The 21,567-nt window shown below is 44.0% G+C and overlaps 2 protein-coding genes across 5 annotated transcripts; one reads left to right on the top strand and one right to left on the bottom strand.

The window, feature by feature from the left end:
* The first annotated feature begins 2,062 nt into the window (after positions 1 to 2,062).
* Positions 2,063 to 4,551, top strand: LOC117852644 (uncharacterized). 4 transcript variants are annotated; one of them, XM_034734826.2, is made up of 5 exons: positions 2,063 to 2,188; positions 3,107 to 3,365; positions 3,902 to 3,992; positions 4,167 to 4,233; positions 4,305 to 4,551. In XM_034734826.2, exons 1-5 carry the CDS (start codon positions 2,078 to 2,080, stop codon positions 4,356 to 4,358), a joined length of 582 nt encoding a protein of 193 aa, XP_034590717.1. In that variant the 5' UTR covers positions 2,063 to 2,077; the 3' UTR covers positions 4,359 to 4,551. The 4 variants fall into 4 exon arrangements, with proteins under 4 accessions (XP_034590717.1, XP_034590718.1, XP_034590720.1 ...); XM_034734827.2 differs by lacking the exon at positions 2,063 to 2,188 and adding an exon at positions 2,214 to 2,593 and having other exon boundaries at positions 3,112 to 3,365; XM_034734829.2 differs by lacking the exon at positions 2,063 to 2,188 and adding an exon at positions 2,215 to 2,528.
* A 261-nt stretch (positions 4,552 to 4,812) lies between these two features.
* On the bottom strand, positions 4,813 to 9,706 carry LOC117852643 (transcription factor GAMYB). Its single transcript, XM_034734825.2, has 4 exons — positions 9,547 to 9,706; positions 8,857 to 9,376; positions 5,481 to 6,303; positions 4,813 to 5,405 (listed from the first exon to the last, which is right to left on the bottom strand). Exons 2-4 carry the CDS (start codon positions 9,292 to 9,294, stop codon positions 5,038 to 5,040), a joined length of 1,629 nt encoding a protein of 542 aa, XP_034590716.1. The 5' UTR covers positions 9,295 to 9,376; positions 9,547 to 9,706; the 3' UTR covers positions 4,813 to 5,037.
* Positions 9,707 to 21,567: the final 11,861 nt, after the last annotated feature.

Below are 21,567 nucleotides of genomic sequence, written 5' to 3'. Positions count from 1 at the left end.
TACATGTTTTATAGTCTACAGGTGAGGACTGCATGTTTTAAATCATACCACTAGCTACGTGACTGTCACTAGCTTGTTACGCTGGCAGTTTAGTCGGATATAAACTTGGTTATCCTCCATCGTCATACTGCTAAATGTACCAACAAGCTGTGTCGAACAACTCCACAAAATGAGAAGGAAATTCGACCACTCTCAGAAATTATCCTCCATCATCCTAATTCAAGCGATCGAGAATCTGACTAAACCTAGGATTTCTAGAAATTAATATCATATGCACTTTCTTCTTTTGTTCGGACTAAAGTGCGTGTTGATGCATATACATAAGGTTCGGCCTCATTCCCTCTTAGGACATTCTATTCTATGGCACTAAACATGCAAGGGTTTTCCTTATTTTTACTAGCCATTTTTTTTACTTTGACCATAAATACCTAAAAGGTTTTAGAGATTGGTAAAGATTGACGTTAGTAGATTATTATGGAAATTACTTTAACAATGCTTTTTCCTTTCAATTATATTCATAAAGAATGCTAGTCAAAGTTTCTCGACCATATTGATATCCAAAACAACTTTAATCATGATTGATGTTACTAGTATGAATGAATGTGTGTAAGGTTTAGGTAAGTTGGCGCAAAACAGTGCTTTCGAGTTCTCACTTGTATTTTTTTTTCTGTGGTTCACTTGGGATCTAGGTAGGCCTGTACAAATACGGTTTCCACGGGTTTTTAACCAAACCAAGCCATGCCGGTAGACAGCCAAGTCGAGCAGTTTGGAAACCGCGGTTTGCACGGGTTTCACCGGTTAGCCGCGCTGTGAATGAGTTGTCACCAGCCGCAGGCAGAGAAAGCGGGAGGAAGAGCTCGATGAGCTGGCTGGTATCCAGGTTCACGCTCCGCTCCAGGCTCCGGCTATGCTGCTTCGTATCACCGTCCTCTGCTTCTTGCCATCCTGGACTTGTGTATCCGTTGCCGAGTCCTTCTTGGCGCTACAGAGCTCGTCATTCTGCATGGCGGCAGCGATGTCGTTGTGCTGTCCGGCGGTGTTCGATTGTTGCGGTAGGGGATGTGAAGGGATGCCGGGTGCTCGACGATGTCGCGGAGTGAAACATTGTAGGCGGATTGGGAAAGCTGCGGACGAGGTCGAGCCTCTCTCACCCTCGGTAGCACCCGCACGATGGCGAGCTGCCCACCGAGGTCAGATACAGCTGGTGGTGCTCGGGCTAGTGGTATAGGCCGACGAGCCCCTTCCATCAGCAGACATCATGTTGCTAACTACGGGTTAGCTGGTTTAGAACTGGTCCTGCCTAACCTGTACGTACGCGCCTCAAGTGGTTTCCTTTGGTCCCGTTCCACGGTTTAGTTGGGTTTGAGACCGAACCCTGAACAGGGCTATGCCTACCCTTACAAAATTATTTTAAATTATGAGTACCTCCAGATCCCAAGCGAAGAGTCTCTGCTACAGTGGTACTACGCCAAGCCCATCTTTCTGCACTATCATCCTTATAAAATAAGAAAAATATACCAATGGTATAAAGCGGAGGAACGATGGAGTTTTAGGGCCAACCCAACGCGGGCTACCAGAGGTATTAGCCTCAAACAGAAATAAGAGGCCACATAGGTAGATAGATCCGAGGCTATTTAGGGGGTGTTTAGATACCCCATGCTAAAGTTTAGCACCTGTCACATCGGATGTCTGGACGCTAATTAGGAGTATTAAACATAGACTAATTATAAAACTAATTGCACAGATGGAGTCTAATTCACGAGACAAATCTATTAAGCCTAATTAGTTCATGATTTGACAATGTGGTGCTACAGTAACCATTTGCTAATGATGGATTAATTAGGCTTGATAGATTCGTTCTGCCAATTAGCACAGGGTTCTGCAATTAGTTTTATAATTAGCTCATGTTTAGTCCTCCTAATTAGCATCCGAACGTCCGATGTGACACTGCTAAAGTTTAGCACCTGCTATCAAACACCCCCTTATTTTCACAATGCAAGCTCTCTGTTGGCTCTGCCACAGCAAGAAAAAGAAGATGCGCGCGCGAGAGAGGTGGGTGGCCTCAACCTTTTGCCAGATGAAACCCTGGTTACCTCCTCTGACATGCTGCGAGGCAATTGACTGGTGTGATGTGGCTGCTGGGTGTAGCGTTGGGCCTGCTTGCTCTTATGGGGACGCGAAGCGAAAGGTGCGGAAATTTCGAAAACCCCCGTCCAAAAGCGTCGTCAAAGCGAGGTGGCTCGCCGTGTCCACTCCCCGCCCACCACCGCATCATGTGGCCTCCTCCTCAACTGAATCCCCCCGCCTAGATTCCTAATCCCCTCCCCCAATCCCGGCCCGACAACCACGCCCACGGCGGAATCCCATTCCGATTCCTCCCGCCCCTCGCCCTTCCGGGCCTTCCCCTCCCCCTCCCCGCCGTAGGTGGGGGGCTAGGGTTTGCGACACCGCCGGCCTCCTCCGACGCGGCAGCGGCCCCCCGGCGCCCGGATGCTATGCTGCTGAGCTGCAGGTCCCTCGCCACCTGGGTGCGCCGCCTCGTCGCTTGCATGGGGTGCGTGCGCCCCCCCGCTCCCTCCCTCGTGATTCTTCAGTACGTGTCGCCGTGTAGTCACCATCCCCGGATGCGATGCGAAGTTCTCTGCTCCGGTTCGGGGCACCCCCTGTATGCTTGTTGCCCCCCGATTCAGATTGTTGAGCTGGTGGCCTGGTGCTGTATTTATATTTGTCAGTCTTGCGTGATTCTGATTGGTAGGCTGGTCTGATTTTTTTCCATTTCTCACCTTTCCAGTCGAGCTCGCTGATTCCGTCGTATTAGCTGATGGTATCTTTGCTCTTGTTTAATCTGCCTGGCCTGTTTCCGTCATCAGAGATGCCCCTTCTAGTCTGACTTTGGAACTAGTCCTCTGGAAAAATATTCAGTCTTTGCCTGCTGAGTTCACAGAGTAATTTTTTGTAGCTCACTGCAAAATCGTGTATTGGGTCACAAATGGTCATGATTTTAGTCTTTTCCTCTTTTGTCATACAAGATACAGTCAGCGTAGCTTATCTTGGCTCTTGGATATCCGGTGCTAATCGTTTACTGGCCAATCCTGGTTTGCTACAGAGCAGAGGTTGCTTTGGTTGCTGTGCTAAGCCAACTCCTATAACTGCCGTCGACGAGCCTTCCAAGCGGTTGAGGATCCAGGGGCGCTCCGTGAGGAAGGCTAGCTTGTCGGAGGACTTTTGGAGCACGAGCGCTCATGAGGTGGAGAACAGCGGGATCCAATCGCAGAGGAGCATGTCTTCGATCAGCACGGTCGCGCAGTCCAGCGATCAGCATGGTGCAGGAAGTAGCAGCAATCCAAATGAGTTTGTAAATCAAGGTAAATTTATCATTGTATTTCTTGCTTGCCTTATACGTCCACCGTGTTAGTGTCATCTGTCAAAATGATGCGAGTCTCCAGTTTATTATTTGATTTTCATCTTTCATGTGAATGGAAATTGAGTTTCAACATCTAGTGAATATAAGGCTAATGGCTCTGAGTTCTCTGTAAAAGCTACAAATTACTACATCAATATCAAAATATTTGTCATCGGTTAGTTCAAAATGAACTATCAACATAAAAACATTTTGATATGGAGGTAGTATTGGAAAACAAAGTCTTTGTTTTATGTTTAGTTCTTTTATCAGTCTAAAAAGTTAGCATGAGATGATTCTGCAGATAGATTTGTGGAAAGCTGGTGATGTAAACTAGTGAAAGCCTCTATTTTGTTGAATTGCACTTTTCTGTAAATCCACAACTACAATGATCTGGCAAATACCTTTATAGCATTTCTCAGTTTGTTGTTCCTAAATGGTGAATGTTTTCCATTTAATATATTTTCATCTTATTTGAATCCTCTTGCTATGATATTTCAGGTCTCATGCTCTGGAACCAGACCAGACAACAGTGGGTTGGAAACAAAAAACGCCACTCTCGATCTCAACAGCTTCGAGAACCAAAATTAAGGTGGGCTATCTTGTGTCTTTCTGCTGTCACCTTAAATATCTTGTTTTCTTAGGTTCCATATCGTGAACTAAAAGACATCGTCACTGAATGCATTTTTATTGGAAGTGGATGCATAAATGTTCCTAGTACAAATTAGATTTCCTCAATTTCTATTTCTTTTTGCTGGTGGTACAGTTGGAACGCAACATGTGAGAGTCTGCTAGGGAGCAACAAGCCATTCTCCCAACCAATACCTCTTGGTGTAAGATCCCATTCTTTTACTGATTGCTTGTTTGCCTTCAGGACGTTCTTAAACTCAACTTACATTTGCAGGAAATGGTAGATTTGCTTGTGGACGCTTGGGAGCAAGAAGGCCTGTACGATTAGGCCAGTGAAGTTCATTGTTTGACTCAGATTAATCTCTTAATTGTATTCAGAACTTTAGATGCACAAAAAGCTCTAGGTTCTTGAACGCATTACATTTCCTGAGCTCGATAGTTTATCATGAAACAAGGCATCATCCTTATATTAATCAATTGTAATATATTATTCCCGTCAAGCGAATGAGATCATTTGATGATATTGTACGTGGTGCTTCAATTGAAAACATGTTGGGAGAGATAAACTTGACTCGTGTAACCTGGAGACTGAATAAAAACATGGAAATTGACATTTGTATGTGCAATGCAAGGTGAAAATACTGACGTAAGAGATACAAAATTCGTGGCCACTTTGTGAAGCCATTGCCTGCTACAACCTAGCAGGTTGATGAAGGCAGGCTAACGCATCTATTCGAAACCCAGCTGGGTGAGGCTAAAGACAGCAAGTAAAACACTCAGCATTAGTCTCAATAAAACCCTTTACATCAAAGAATGAAATAGGTCCTCCACACAATCAAACACTGTAGTTCTTGTACATAGTTCAAACATCACGTCACACCAAACCAAATGAATTTGAAGTTCAAGCACTCGAGGTCTTTACCGAACAAATTTAACAACCTAAGACAAATTTAACAACCTAAGACTCGTGTGACCTTCAAATAAACTGTAGCAGGACAAATCTCCATTTAATTGAACCCTGTAGGCAATCGTGGTTGTTGCAAAAGATCGTTCTTTGGTTCCTCTAATATGTGTTGGCCATAGCCCTGATTGCCCAATAGAGAACTGCTGATACCTGGAAAGTCAGGCATGTTACATGCACCTGGCATGCTTTTCCAGGCGAAAGAATCAAGCCATTGGCCTGCATCAGTTAACAGCTTAGGCTCTTGAGAAGAATCCGCATCAAAAAGTGAACTTGACAGGTAGGGATAGGACTGGTCCTTCGAGAGTGGATCATCATTTAAGAAACCTGCTTCTAATGATGTACCAGGCATCCTAGCATCAGAAAAACTAGCATCTGGATAACATTTGCCGTAAGCGAAAATAGCATCAGAACCTGCAGACAAGAAAAGTAAGCCTTGCATAATCAATTAACGATCTTACAATGACAGGAGAGGTTAAGCACACTTACCTGCCGAAGGTGAGTTTGAAGCTTGAATTTCATCGAAAAGACAGGCCTCAGGTTCACAGTCACCAATGACTGAAGAGGAAGGATGCCTCATAGGGTAAGCATTTGATTGTGAAACTATATTGTATCCAAGAGGAGGAAACACCATTTCAAACAATCTTTCAGACTTTGTACAGTCATCTAGTGCATCACCCTTGTTAACAATTTCACCCAGCAGACCAGTGTTTTGTGAAGACATGGACTCTGGAGATTGAATACAGGTGTCAAGCTGTTGTTCAATAAGAGAAGCCGTGGGGCATTGAAGCAACCAGCTATTACTAAATTCATAGCTGGAACATTGGAATGAAGGGAGCCCTGTCTTCTTGGACCTGTGTATGGTCCCAGAAGTAGAGGGATTGCCATCAAATATTGGATAGCCATTGGCAGTGGCACTACCAAGAGGCACCGACTGACTCTTTGTCAATACATAGTTCAAATCATTGGAATAAAAGTTCTCCACCTTGTCAAGAGATTGCACATATGACAGATCACCAGTAGACGCGTGGCGCTTCAAAGGGTTTGTTGGAACCACTGGATCCTTACCATAGTCAAGGTGCTGAAATACCATAAGATCACCCACAAGATCATCCATACCAACAACTTTTTCCTGCGTTAACTCGTTTGATCGTTTCTTGCCACGTGACTCATCAGGAATGTGACGGTTCATGTCTTGATCCAGAACCCGAGAACACAAATGTTCTGGATAGAGAGGCAAATTAGCTCGCTGATGCCTCTTCAATCTAGTATTCCAGTAATTTTTAATTTCGTTATCGGTGCGTCCAGGCAACTGAAAGAAACACAATACCAGTTCAGTGTCCAACAAGGCCAAATGGAATCAGTAAAAGAAAACACTTTTCAAATTTAAGGGATGTTCACTCTGTGTGAAGATGAAAAAAAGAATTTTAACAAGTGTATTTGCAAGAAAAACAACACAAGTGAAAGGTCTTGGAAGTTTATCAGAATTTGACAATGAACAGTCAAAAGTAACATGAATATCTATTTTGCACAACTAGTCATGATATAGTCACATAATGATATAAAGTGAATATTGTCCATGTTTAATTACAAAATTCAACATCCACTACCACATGCAACACCAACAATGCCACTTTCATATGCTCATCAACTAATGCATACTAGAATATTTACCCAACAGTGGCTCTTTGTTTGGCTTATGTCATGCCCTTAGAAGAACAAGAAAACCAATAGGTGTGTCCATGCATATCAAGTTATCTGCTGACAAGCATAAAAAAAAAAAACTGGACCTGCGGGGGGTAAGACAGCCCCCGGGAAAACCCCTGAACCCCTGCCCCACCCTTACATAGCGGCACCGTAGCCCGTGTGAGATGACCAACAACCTGGGCCAGGCCTTAGACCTATGCTTTGGCATGGGACAGACGAGGGGATTTTTTTAACCCCAGCCTGAAATTCGCTCCCACAGGGAATCGAACCTAGGACCTAAGGAGTGCTACTAGAGCCACCTAACCAACTCAGCTAGAGGCCCGTTCGCTGCTGACAAGCATAAGGAAACAACTACCAGAACTGCGCCATGATCAAAATTATTATAGGCTAGATGAACATCAGCAGCAAGTGTGGCATCCTGAATAAAGCAACTGCAGCCTCAATGACACTGACATCATAAAGTTTATGTAGGGTAATATCTGGAAAGAGATCAAAACAACCTGACAAGTACACAACCATTCTTGAAGTGTTAAAAGACATATTAACTACACATGCTTTCAAGCATATGAGAACATGGGAGCATTGAGAAGCCTACTAATGTTTAGTGCAGGAAAAGAAAAGGAACTTATAAATAGCAAGCAATGCATCATCGTATATGCAGAAATGCAAAGCTGGAGATAACGATTGCAGAGCAAATTTGGCAACAAGTGTCAGAAATAAAATACATACGAATTGATCAAGCCATCTAGGAGCAGCCAAGCAGCAGAAAAACACTCCTTCCAGTTAGAAAAACATGACACTACAGGCTAATTCAAAAGGTACATAAAAACGTAATGTTTTGGCAAAAAAGAGACAGGTACTTCCACTTTTGCCACTGCCTCCCCCCCCCCTTCTACCCGCACAAATCTCCATTGCCTATCAGGAATTAGGAGAATGCTAACCATCTCATCAAGCACAGCTACAAAAGTTAGCATCTTAGAGGCAGCTGAACTCCTGGAGCTCATTGGTGGACACTGGGCATGACAGTGGTGGAGCTCCTGGATCCCCACACGGCAGCAAGCTTCTGGATCCCAGTGTGGCAGCGTACCTCTTGGATCTCAGCACAAGCATGCAGCAACAGAGCTCCTGGATCTGGATGCAGCAGAAGAGCACCATGCGATGGCAGTGCCTGAATGGCGCCGGCTAGCGAAGCCAGAATTTGATGGGATTGTGGCCATAGAACACAGCGAGGGCGGCAGCAATGCATGGATAGAGGCACGTGGATGGCAGAGCCCGGAATTGATGGTGCTGTGGCGTGTGGCATAGAGAATGGAGGTGGTGGCAGGTGATATTCTGGTAGGGATGAGTGAGGATCAGTGGACAGGAAGAATGGACATTCCTTTATTTCTGCTACACTGTCAGAGACGATGTGTGTTTTTCCAACTTGAGGGAGTAATGGATACAACGAGATAACCTTTTATTCCAAGCAACTTGGGGGTAGGCAAGAGATGAAACCCAGCATTAACTATCAAAAGAATCATCGGTGCATGTATTAACATAACATGACTTCTATTGCTAGGGTTTGTGTGTGTGTGGTGGTGGTGGGGGAGGGAGCTGAGCTCAAAATGAAGGTAACGTAATAAGGTAACAGAGAAAATTATGTCATAGTGAAGCGAAAATTTGCTCATGACTATGTCATGAGGCATTGAAAAATGTTTTTGTCCATCTAGCTTCATTTCATTTGACAGCAGACAGCATCATAGCATAATAATGAAAGGATTCCATCTCACGAGCACAGGAATTAAAAAATGTTCCTGGCAGTTCTATATGGAGCAATACACTAATTAGATTATTATACTTCACTACAATCCAGGCCTTAATGCCACCATTTTATAATTAACAAATCAGTAATACTAATAAGTCGTCTTCCAAGCCCATTGAACTAAACGGCACAAATCACCTTCAGGATGCGAAAGAGAGAAGCATAAATGTTTACTACTGGCATATATATCCCTGAATATGTTATCATGTGGCAAATACATGCAGTATTTGGTGAAAACAGCATAAAACTTTCATCGTTACAAGTCCACTCAAGAATCTCATTCCCATCCTTTCTAGTATGAACCAATCTAATATTACTAGTATGAGACGAGCGAAAAAGCAAGGGCGCAGCACTTACATGGGACGCCATCTTAGCCCACTTGTTCCCCCACATCATGTGGAACTTGATGATCTTATCAACCTCTTCCGCGTCGAAGGGCCCCTTCTTGAGGTCGGGCCTGAGGTGGTTGGCCCAGCGGAGGCGGCAGCTCTTGCCGCAGCGGTTGAGCCCCGCGTTCCGCTGCACCTGGTTCCAGTTCCCCTCGCCGTGCGCCTCGACGTAGTCCTTGAGGCGCTTGTCCTCCTCGGGCGTCCAGGGCCCCTTCTTCAGCTGGGGCGCGCCGCCGCCGTTCCCCGCTCCGTCGTACCCCACGCTGTCGGTCTCGTCGTCCTCATCGTCGTCGTTCTCCTCCTCCTCCTTGCCGGACGACAGCGGCTGCGAGAACTCCGCCCCGGCCCCGGCCTCAGTGTTGGGCGGCAGCTCCAGCGCGGGGTCCTGCTCCACCTTCACCGTCATTTTGCGGCGCCGTGACGCGACGGCCGCAGGACGCCCCAGCAACTGATTCTCCACCGCAAGCGAGACCGGATTGCTGTATCTACTGCGAGGAATCGAGCAAGGAACAGAGCAAATCCATCAGCAGAGGAAAAGAAAAACCGGGAGCCCAACCCGATCTGCAGTAATTGCAATTCCAACCCAAGCAAACCCAATCTAATCTAATCTAATCTGGACAAGGGGGAGGAAGGATCACACTCGGGGCTGGAATGGTACCATGAAGAGCGGGCTGTCGTCGGAGCAGATCAGCCGCGGTGGGGTGGGGCGGCCGTGGCGGTGAGGCGCGCGGCGGAGGCCGCGGCGGAGAGGGTGAGAGCGAGAGCGAGCGATGAGTTTGGAAACTGGTTGGCAGCGGCGGCGGCGGCTGGGGTGCTGGACTAGTATAGCAGGTGCGCTGAGTGCTGACCAGGCAGTCCAATGTCCAACCCGGGCAAGGGCCGTTTTTGTGTGGGCGCTCCTGTTCGCTTTGGATGGGCCTGTTTCAAATTGGGCCCGTTTAACGGGATGTAGGCAAAAAGTTAGTGGGCTATGTTACGACTTACGAGTCGCATGTGGACCGGAAAACCTAACGGAAATCCTACACATCTTCCTGCTTCCAATATTTGGAGATTCGTGCAAACATTCACACCCGTTGGATCGCCACACCCAAACTCTAGCCTCACCTCCTTCCCCTGCGCCCTCCCCTACCTGCGTCGCTGCCCCCGCAGCCGGCCGGCGTGCCTCCCCGCACCGCCGCCGGCCGCCGGAGCGGGAAAAGAAGGCTGAAAAAATGTTGGATTCAACTTTTTCTAAAGAAATATTTGGCTCAACTTTTTTCGAATAAATGCTGATTCAACTTTTTCGAAGAAACGTTGGTTCAACTTTTTTTCCAAGAAATGTTGGTCTAACTTTTTTGAAAAATGTTGGTCCAATTTTTTTAAAAAATATTGACAACATTTTTATTAAATATTTTTGTTGTTAAATAGACTTTGGTGGGCTATGCTGCAGTGTGTTATAATGGCTGGGTGGGCTGGAAGTTTCAACCCCTATCTATCTTCCACAAGATAGATAGGAGCCCCCTTTGGGAAGCCTGGAAGCTAATTAGCTTCTGGTGTTGGAGATTTGTGTGGCCAACAGAGCCCGCACGATCTCCATCGTCGTCTCCCCCGCCTCTCTCTCGTTGCACGCCACCGCGTGGGTTGAAGCCGGGGCCTTGATGGAGGAAGCTGGGCAGCTCAGCAGCGAGGTTGCCGCCGGCCGCGGGCGGTGGTCGAGGCCGGCAGTGGTGGGCGGCGGGTGGCTGAGTTAGGGTTAGGGTTTAGGGTTTCCGGGGGCCTCCAATGGCCACCGGACTTAGAGAAGGTCGGGGCCGGCGACGGTGGCGCTACGGTCGGGCAGGGCAAGATCTCGGTTGGCGGTGGGGGTGATGAGATGTGCCGGTTTGGAAGGGGCGAGGTGGCAGGGACGGCGGCAGATGGTGGGCTGATGGCGCGGTGGTGCGGCAGCTGCCGGTCGAGGTGGTGGACGAAGGGGTGGAAGGTGGGAGTCACGGTCGGGGAAGAAGAAGGCTGGCGCTGGGCTGTTGTGGAAGAAGAGGAAGTGGTGGGGTGGGGAAGAAGAAGGAGGTGGTTGTGGGTTTAATGGGTCTCTAATCCATCCTCCCTATCTGGCTGGCATAGGGAAGCGAGGTAGGAGCCTCCCATGTGGACCGGTCATACCGGTCCACGATGGTCTATTCTACGGGGAAGTAGATGTAGTAGTCAGCCTGAGCAATAAAAGGTTCGGGGGCTATTATGAGTCGCATGTGGACCGGTCATGCGGCACACGGTTTAAGTGCAAGCAAGGAAAGCTATATTTCAAACCTACAAATTAGACTATATCATTACGCTTCTTACGTTAATATCTTCTGAACATGAAAACGCTTAAATATATTTGAGTAACTTTTGAGTTGGAACAATTTAGTCGTAAACTAGAAACGTTGGCGCGCTTGCCGTGCCAACTGTGGAGCTGACCAGCTTAGTTCAGGACGTATGCCTGTGATGCAAATGGATCGCCGGTCCAATATTGAATTCTTTATCTTATTTATGATTCACAACTATTGATAATAAATTTAGGTAAGGAGTAATGGTAATTCTTGGTTTATTGTATTCATCTTAACAATGTCAGGACACATTTCATTTTTTGAATACTTTGTGGTGCTACCTGTTTTGTGTTTCACAGGGAGAACCGCGCAAGCATCACAATACTGTTTGCTCCTTTGATGTGGCTTGTAGATTTAGAAACGATTTGATAATGAATGCTGTCTAAATTTTTTTATTACCCTGTAATCTATTTGCATCATTTGCTTGACGTGTCTTCCAAATTTGGTAACAAATCTGAAAACTGTGTATTAACCAATGCTCCCAATAATCTTCTCTAACCTTGTCAAACTATGTGAATGCTTTCCTTGGATGTGCCTTCCAATTCTGTAGTTGGCCGAAACTTCATAGCTCCTAGGCATGTTGCCCCGGATCCAATTTTATATGCACAATACAAAATCTAAAGAAGTAGCATGCCCTCAAGCAGGTAAACTGAAATTTTCTAAAAATTAGAATATATTTAGGCTGACAAAACATTCAGGTTTTTAATTTATCACAAGATAACTGATGAGCATGTGGATTTGGCAAGCAGGTGTATTAAATGGAACAGAAAATTCAAATCTAGAAAAGTAGCATGCCATCAAGCAGGAGTATACTTTTTTGAAAATTCTAGTGATGAGTAATAGAAGATTTCTAATCTATGATAAAGAAAAGAAAAATTCAGTCTGATTAGTGTTAATTTGTCTTCAATTCATACCACTTAAAAGCACAACAAAGCAATGGTATATGACATAGAGCTGCAGAAAAATCATATCCTAATTTGTAGTGCCAGGATGAATTCATGTAACCTCTATCATGATAATGGTAATACTCAAATCATCCAAGCATCGTTCTTCTTAGATTGTATTGATCAACTTGTTACTTTGTGCGCAGCACCTTGCTTTCAGCAACCAGCACTGAGCAAGCACGCTGAAGCTCAACTTGCAGTAAGTAGACTGAGGAAATGTTGACGGCAGTTATCACGCCAGTTTGAACCGCAAGCACACGGATCAGTTATAGTTTTTCCCTTAGATTATTCCCCCAAGGTTTATCAATCCGTGGAAACAAGGTCACATAATCTAGATTAACTAAGCATCATGAAACATGATTCGAGTTGCAAAGTGATTGTGAATAGGCATGAATAGACATGGATAGATAAGAAGCATGGACAGATATGAACAAGAGGTAACTCATCTAGAGCAAAGCCTAAACTATGCATATGTTGTAGTTCTAGCTAGATGGCAAGTAAACACATGGTTCTCATTCAAAGCATCTTTAAACCACCACCTCCAGTCCGACTCCCAAAAACTCCCACCTTACATAGCATTAGATCCTGTCACAATCCTGCCTATCAGCGCAAGCAATCTAAGGGCATGAACATAAACCACATGTCTAGCTGTTATGATAGATCAGGCATGCAATTGTAGTCACCATGACTACAAGATCATCCTATGCAATCTACTACGTAAAAGATTGGAATAAACAAACTCATAATAGGAGAAATCATAAAAGGAGACATATAGATCGCTATTGAATTGGAACCAATCTATTACTTTACTATGAATGATTGTTCATCTCAAGATCTCCACCAAGGCCATACCCGTGACTTGTGAATCCTAACTCCAGAACTTTAGCGTGGATTTTCCTCATAGGGTGATCACGCAGGCTAGAACCTAGCCTAAGCTAGCCTTCGGACAACTACATGACCCTCAACTCTATATAGATAGTTGTCCCTCAAGTTCCTTAGCTTCTTCTGCTTCAAATCTGAATTCCTCTCCCTTGGGGGTGCTTAGGGGGTCATATTTATACCCTTGGGAAGTCTTGAGGCGTGCTCCACCTTCCCTTGCACGAGCTATTTGCTTGAGAGTTAAGCAACCTAGATTTCCATAAAATCTGACTCGCCCAGAATTTCTTTTTACGCAGCCCTTCCTTCCAGACGTCATATCTCCCACGTCTGGACTCCAAATAGGGCAAATCCAGTACCTAAAATGCTAAAATGTGTAGTACGAAAAGATCTTCAACTTTGGTACTCATTAATTTCCCTGAAAATGAAGTTAAGGTTCCCAAAATAGCGTCGCAAGATAATCTATCTAATTTCGAACTTCTCTGCGCAATAGGTATTTCGGGGGCCATATCTCCTAGCTCCATAATCCAAATTATGCTTTCCATATGTTCAAATCGAAGCTCTCGACGATAGACACAACTTTGGTAGTCAAACTTTCTTAATTAGAGGCCGTTTAGGTCTCTGAATTTTCACCAAAAGACCATGCTATCTTGGGTTGTGCGAATAAGTTTATGGACTTGGATGAGATCGAGTTCGGGACAAGTTTACAGACTTGGGTGAGAGGTGGGGACAAGTTTAGGGATCGTTATGTGCATTTCGATAGTACCGGAATCGGGATGAGAGATTGGGACAAGTTTTTAAGGATCATTATGTTTATTTTGAAAGTATTGGGACCAGAATGAGAACTCGAGATATGTTTAAGGACCGCCGGTGAAATTTACTCTATTTAGAATGAGTGATCACGTGATAACACAAAATGTGCATTCATGTGTGTTGACGTCTTCATGTTTAAACCGCTATTTATCACGAACAAAAATAAATGTGCATGCATGTTGATGTGTTCATGTTTAAACTGCTATTTATCACTAACAAAAATAAGAACCAATGAAGGGTCCAAGCTGTTCAATGTAGTCGCCTTGCCTCACCACGCCACGGCCTCAGCAAGGCGAGGCGAGCGAGAACACGCGTGTGTGGCACATCCTTTTCCAACTTCACAAACGATGCACTCAAAGTCCACATATTAGGTTGGTTAGAATCTCCTCAACTTCCTATACGGAATTAACCACTTTTAACTTGTTGAATGTAAGTCTTGTAATTTTAATTGATTTAATTAAATTAAAATGGGTTTAGCTCAACTAAATACAACAATTACTTTGTGTGTTTTGCTATAACTGATTGTGTCGGTTCTACCATAACGGTCAAAATAATTCTTCACCCACACAGGATATTCCAGTTTTCATTAGTGGTGAACAGTAGCTGTATCGGTTAACAAATCATCAGGAAGCTGACTACTCTTCTAAGACAAAAGTGAAGGGACTTTGTCGATCTGCCTGACTTCCATTTTTTTCCAAAGCTGACCTAGCTAGCCAAGGGTGCGGTCGAGAATTGGTGCCCTAAATGGATCTCCAACGAACTATTAAGGGTATCCACCCCTAGAGTTAGCTTGGTTCAGGTTGCCATCGCTGCACTTGATCAGGTAAGCGGAATGCAAAGACATTTAGTGCAGACCGTAGCTCATTTCGAGGCAGACCGTAGCTCATTTCGAGGTCATCAGTACGTACACAGAGCACAAAGCTCACAGGAACTGATGAAAACGCATCAGCTTTCATTGTTTATTTGCTGCTGCCTCCGTTCGAAATTGTAGTTCGTTTTAGCTTTTTTTATAGGTGATGTATGTCTAGGTGCATAATAATATCTATAAATTTAGAAAAATTAAAACGCTCTATAATTTAGAACGGAGGACAAACAAGATCTCATCAGATGGTTCACCGGTCGTGTCGATATGTGTATATCCATGGGTTCAGCTCACTGGGGAAACCCATTTGGTCATACGCTCCAATAAGAAAGATGGAGACTAAACAATGGCCTGTCTTTCTGAGACAACTTGCAAGATGAGCTGATGAGCCTGAGAAACATCATGTATATATAACTAGCAAGATGGCCCATGCAAATAGCGTGGGTAGCTAGTTTTTTTGTTAATACTAATATTTAGATGTTTTATTTTAAAATAAATGGATATATAAAGTTGTGTTAGTCATGTCATTGCAGCAAACCAGTGTATTATCATATTTTTCTATTGTCATATTTTGTGGCATGTCTTTTTGAACATGAATTAAACAGGACAGAGATACGTTATATAGGAATATATTTTTTGTATTTACTGAAGCAACATAAAGTTTTCTACATTTTTCATAGGAACAATTTGTTTTTATATTTTTGATTGGCGATGTATATTTTTATTGTGAAATTTTTTTGTTATGATGATAAATTATCTTATATTATTATATATTTTTTTTGTATCGATTGGTTTAAATGGATTTGATTATTTGACCTCGCTGTATTTTTCGTGGATTCTTTATTTAGCTTTAGTACGTCCCAAACCATATAAAAATTAGCTTCTAATTTTATTTTTATAAATATTCCAAATTTATAAATATATTGATTAGTTGTATTCTATATGAACTCTTTGGATTACTCTAGACCATTATATCATCATAAAATCCGATGGTCTATATTCTTTTCTTATTTTCTAACTAACATGGGAATATTTTTAGACCCTCTTAAACGTGGTGGCTTCTTTTAACACAAATATAATAGGATAATGATGAATCCCTATCCAGCTTGTTTGAGTGATCTAGGCGAGAGAATATGGACTCTAGGAGCCATTTTACTATAGTGACTGATTGTGGTCTTGCACCGAGAGCGGGGTCTGATGGGACCACCTCTTTTGAGATTCGGCCATGGCAAGGATGGCGCACGCGAGTTAAGGGAGAGGGTTTTTGGTTCGGGCCGCAAAAGAGCGTATACCCTTTGTCCAGTGAGTTGTTACTTTCCTCTGGTGTTTCTTTCTAGGGTCCAAAGAGAGTTATGCTCCCCTCCTTTTGTACCGGGCGAGGCTGTTTATGGTTATAACCATCTTACTCTGAACACAACAAGTCGGTTGCCCCCACCCTAGAGTCCCAAGGCTGCATGCCTTGGGATTCGTGGTGCATGAATCCTTGATCTTTCCTTGTGTTGTCGTGTAACCCCCTGATGCACATTGACATCTCTTAGGAGGGCGACCCTCTCCTACCGTCGGCCATGTGGACATGCCTCAAATGTATTGCGTTGTGCCTGGCAGTTTGATAGGACAAGTGAGGGGGATCAGCTATCGTGGCCACACCGCTCCTTGCCTATCGTGTTGTCAGGTCGAGGGGCTAGGCGATCCTTCCCTTAGACCAGCCGATCCTTGTCTTCCCCATAATCTTGATGTCTTGCGTGGAAGGTGCGCCTGCTACACTTAGACCTGCCCATCTTGAGTCTAGCTGTCAATCCTATCACCCACGGCTCCACGAGCGCTTTTTCTTCAAGCTGAAGGCAATGCCCGCACCCTTACCCCACACACTACAATGTCGATCCCGGGGCGGCCGGGCTCCTGAGGTCGTTTCGAGAATGACATTTCGAGCCATCCGTGGGCTCCTCTTACCTTCAGGAGCTATGTGGCCCGGGACCCATGGGGCCTCTAGGTGCGAGGACCCGTGACAGTCGGTAGGTGGCTCTTTGTTGTGTCCTATGCTTCCACACGGTGTGGCAGTCTAAGTTTCTCCTTGAAATGTCTGCGCAGGGACCCTGGTTCCCTTGACGCTGACAACAGCCCTTGGCCTTACACCTAGCCAAGGATTCCGAAGTTCAGGTGTGGGGCCAACTACTTATCGAGGCGGACATCGCTTTGAACGCCATTCCGTTGTCATGTGATCATCTTAATCACACGGCAGTTTTGATCCCCCACGTCCTGCGGCACTACCGTGCTCTGTTCGTTGTGGGACCGTGATCATTTTTTCGGCGTGCGGTTTCGAAACCAAAGAGGCACATCGCCAGCTTATAATTCCAAATGGAGAAAGAATGTTGTATTTTTATTTAGTAAAATTTCATCCTCCGTGGGATATTTTTTATTACATTGTTTGTATCTATTAGTATAAATGAATTTGATTATTTATCTTTTTATACCAAAATATTTTTTATTTTGAAATTCAGATATTAATTAATTATATGCAAAACAGATTTTACTTAAGGATTCTGATTACCAATATGAAGGGCAATTGGAAAATCATTTGCTCATTGGTTTTTAACATAGATTTAGTTATTTATTATTTGTATTTTTACATGGACGCTTTCTATAGCTTTAATACTTCTCGGACCATATAGAAATAAGCTTCTAATGTTTCTTATTTTGAGATATTTCAAATTTATATATATTGGTTAGTTGCACTCAATATGAACTCTATGGATTACGTGGACCGTTATATCATCTCAAAATCCAACGATCTATATTCTTTTTTCTTTTTTAATTAAAATGGAAATTTGTAGACCAGCTAAACATGGTGGCTTTTTTAACACTATTGTAATAAGATAATGACGAATCCCTGAGCAAATACTTTTCTGTTGAAAAATTTGTGCAACCAAATTACTTGTATCGATTGCACTAATGTTCTATTTATATCAGAGTCAGCCATGACACCTGACCGGCCTAACATTATTTTGTTCAGAAACGACATGTCTTGATGACATGAACTTCCCCTTTGTGCATGACCAGAGACGGACGTGTTTTATGATGGCATCTTTTCTTTCTTTAGACTTTTTACACTTAACTGGAATCATGTTTATGGAAAGATGGAGTTCAATTCCGGTAGGAATTAGTAGTAGGCCTTTCTACGTTAAGAAAACAATGGAATCCAAGTTTGATAAGAAATACCAACTTTTTAATTTTTTATGGATTCTTTAGAATAATATAAATCGTTAGATTTACATAGAATCCAATGGTGCAAATCCTTCTCTTTTTTTTTGATTAATGTGAGAATTTCTAGACCTTCTCGTCGAATGTGGTAGCGTCTTTTAATACTATTGTACAAAGATAATAGATTCCTTGCTCACTACTGGGTCTATCTGTTGGCATGTCGTTGGTCATCATCATCATGGTATATATATTCAGAAAGAAATTGTCTTTCTAGGACAAAAGCTAACCCATTGATGCATGCAGCTCCCCAAAGGCCAGGTCCTTATCCAAGAAAGGAGGGGATGGACGACAGAGACTATGAGAAGGAGACCAAGTGGACGCATGGTCTCTAGGAAGAACAGTAGTGTCATCATCAGTTACAAGTTGTGCCAATGTTTGCAGAGCAAACAGAATCAGCTACAGGCGATCGATCCATTCCATGACGCATCTACACAGCGATTTTGGATGAATGATCGATGCATGCATCATTCATCTGCATGTCTCTCGCTCCTCTTTGCTGATCTGATCGAAGAATAGGCAATAATATTCCAAGTGGACGACGCCACTCTGGGAAGATATCAAATCGTCGGATTATGAGATAGGACGTCGTCGGCATGACTCCACGGTCCACACGGCCGGTTCTCTCCTCGATCGGTGCTGATCTCCGGGACTTGTTCAGTCTCGCACGCCCTGGTTAATTGGTCGTTGCTATTGCTCTTGTAGTGTGTAAGTACGCAGGCGATGAGAGACTACAATGAAGAATGAAATACAGTAGCAGTTCCTTCCTAAACTCGTTGATCTACAAACTTACCAAGCAGTTCACTTATTGTCCAAACTTTTGCATTCAGTGTTAATCTACCTAGCTACTTGGCATCTATGTGGCATCCACATCGTGGATTTTTTATTTTTCCAACTCGTTGTGTTTCAAGTAAAGAATAATCATGTGTTTCAAGGCCTTCCTGCCACCTGAATTCTTTTATACCAGTTTATTTATCTCAAAATTGGATGGATGGAGATTTAGATGTTGGGAGCCCCGGCCCTAAATTAGACTCAAAATGTTGCGTAGGCCATCTAAAAAGATGATATTTTAACGCATGATCTTTCAAATCCAATCAATTAATTTGACTTATCAAAAATATTAATTAATTTGGATAATACCCACAAGATTTTGATTAGGCCATCTGAAAATGAGATATCCATACCAATATGTGATCATTGAAATCTTCATCTTTGTTAATTTGTCTGATAATGTCACACAAAAGATTTTACCTATCTTTTTATATGGGCTGTGAGGATAATGCTTATACAAAAGATGTAGATTAAGATCCAACATATCATGAGGGACAGTGGCAGTTGCGTTCTGATATGCAAGATGGCCATATTATTTATCCAAATCCTTGGATTCCTCACATTGCTAGCACAATGTAAGTACACTTTTCTCTTCTTATCTGCTCATTAGTCACAGATCCGAAATTGGAGCATAGGGGGGACTCTTCTCCCTTCTTACTATTCCTTTAATTCTTCCTCTTCCTCACTCTTTTTCATCCTCCTCCATTGTTTGTGGGGACGTATAGTAGGGGGGCTTGAGCCCCATGCACCCTCGAACAGCTCTTGCTGATCATTAACCTATTATTATATTATTATTAATTAAGTTTATGTATGGCATATATACGTACATGTAGTAGTACCGTGCCAATGAATTCAAGCTTTTACAACTACAGGTCGCCCTCGACTAAGTGAGTCTAGGAGAAGCAACGACCCAAATAGTCTTGCAAAGACAAGTAGTAATACTACTGTGCTCAGCTCTCCTCACTTGGTGAGAGCAAATTAAACCTCACATTTTTAGTATTCTCAAAGAAAAAAAACCTCACACTTTGCATCCAACCAAAGTTTTGCGTGCACTCTTGCCCTCTAGTTTTACAAATGGTGCCCACTACTGCGCCGTCATCCGTGACGAAGGTGAGTCCACCGTATATACATCCACTCACAGTATGGTAACCTACACATACACATGCATGCACCTTAATTGCTTTCTCGTACGTATCCGGCACCGAAAAAGATCGACCTATACATGCACTTGATGCACGATCGAAGAAGCTGAGAAGGATCAAATAAAGCTCCAAATAATGAAGTGCCGCAGTCGACGTCAAAACTATATATGCACCAGATCAGACCTGCCGCTGATCGAGACGAAGAAAGAAACGCAGACGGCAGAAACCACCCGGAAGCCGCAGCCAAGACGACGCCAAGTTCATCGCTCTCCTGGCTGGATGCACCGTACCGGCCGCCTGCACGCGTGCGCCGAGCGAGAAATAGTGGCCAAGACGCGATTTCTCGGCTGCATGCTTCACTTCTTGTTGCCTCTTGCTGGCTGCAGCTTGGCATTGCATTGGGTTCGGAGTCCACCCAGAGAATTGGGCAAGGGCTCGAGAATTTGAGAGTGCAAACAAGCCGGCATGGTAGCAGCAGCAGGGGGGGAATTACAGGCCGGCACGGCGCCGGTAGAAGATGATGGAGCCGCCGGCCTTTCTGAGCAAGTTCTATGTTTTTTCTTTGGACAAGTTGCAGCTGGATTCATTGTTCGGGGACTGGATCATCATCAGGATTCAGGAGGCATGCATGTTGGTCATCCTCATGGTACTATTTTAGTACTGCAAATCCATGGAGTGGCGATTAAAAAAAAGGGTACGAATAAAAGCCAATTGGAAGCATGGGCGCGATCGAGTTAGGGGTGAGAAGGAACCAAGGAAGGAATTAGAACAAGATCGAAGACCAGCTACGCTGCTACGGCAAGTTGCGTGCCTCTGCAATGCTGCCACAGTACGTGCCGCTTTTAGATGGTTGATGTTTCCTCACGACGCTGAAGAGTAAAAAAAGTTGTCTTGCACATTCCCGGCATCGAGAACGACCTCTGTACAATACAACGACAGACAGAGTGCGCGCGCGAACGAGAAAAAGTCCAACCAAATGCAGTACGTTTCAAACTGTCCATAGCAGTCAACAATTAAGATGCATGAACTCAAGAACCACACACGGCCTGAAACTACCGCGTTCGTTCATCAGCCAAGTTCATTGCACTCTGGGACATCGGCACATCGCGAAAAGGCACGGCCCGGCCCCCAGACCGCGACACGTTGTTTCATACGTGTGAGAACGGGTCGATCGATTGAGTCGTCGTTCATGCGCTGCATGCCCCACCTAGTCCAGGATGGAGTTTTACGGCTGCCTTTTCGATCAGATCATTTGCCCTCTTCTTGGAATTGATCATCTCTTCAATGACATGTGTGTCGCAAAGCAACCGGGGAAGATAATATTTGAGTCTACAACATCATGCTAATGGCTTCATTAGATTGTTTTAAATTTAGAAGCAATAACCATTTGTTGATTGTTGATCGTTTGAGACTTGTCATCAAATGGTTCCTTGGTTGTTGTGCTAGAAAAAGGTACTACTCCTATATTTGGATCATGGGTTCAGCTCACCTGGACAGCCGATCGAGAAGTTAACGTGAGGAGACTGAATCTAGCTAGTAGCAAGCAATTTGCTCGAGAGTTACAATAATATTTCCGTGGTCAAGTTGCAGGGAGCTGCATGAGCTTGAGAAACG

The sequence above is a fragment of the Setaria viridis genome, chromosome 4, assembly GCF_005286985.2.
Source record: "Setaria viridis chromosome 4, Setaria_viridis_v4.0, whole genome shotgun sequence".
Classification (NCBI taxonomy): Eukaryota; Viridiplantae; Streptophyta; class Magnoliopsida; order Poales; family Poaceae; genus Setaria; species Setaria viridis.
Note: the sequence above shows the minus strand (reverse complement) of the source record. Positions and strands in the feature narration are given on the sequence as shown.

Coding starts and splice junctions, on each gene's coding strand:
- LOC117852644 (XM_034734826.2), top strand. CDS start 2,078: ATGAAACCCTGGTTACCTCCTCTGACATGCTGCGAGGCAATTGACTGG. Junction 3,366..3,901: donor AAATGAGTTTGTAAATCAAG/GTAAATTTATCA, acceptor ATGATATTTCAG/GTCTCATGCTCTGGAACCAG. Junction 3,993..4,166: donor CTTCGAGAACCAAAATTAAG/GTGGGCTATCTT, acceptor CTGGTGGTACAG/TTGGAACGCAACATGTGAGA.
- LOC117852643 (XM_034734825.2), bottom strand. CDS start 9,294: ATGACGGTGAAGGTGGAGCAGGACCCCGCGCTGGAGCTGCCGCCCAAC. Junction 6,304..8,856: donor GGGCTAAGATGGCGTCCCAT/GTAAGTGCTGCG, acceptor TGTTTCTTTCAG/TTGCCTGGACGCACCGATAA. Junction 5,406..5,480: donor TTCAAACTCACCTTCGGCAG/GTAAGTGTGCTT, acceptor TCTTGTCTGCAG/GTTCTGATGCTATTTTCGCT.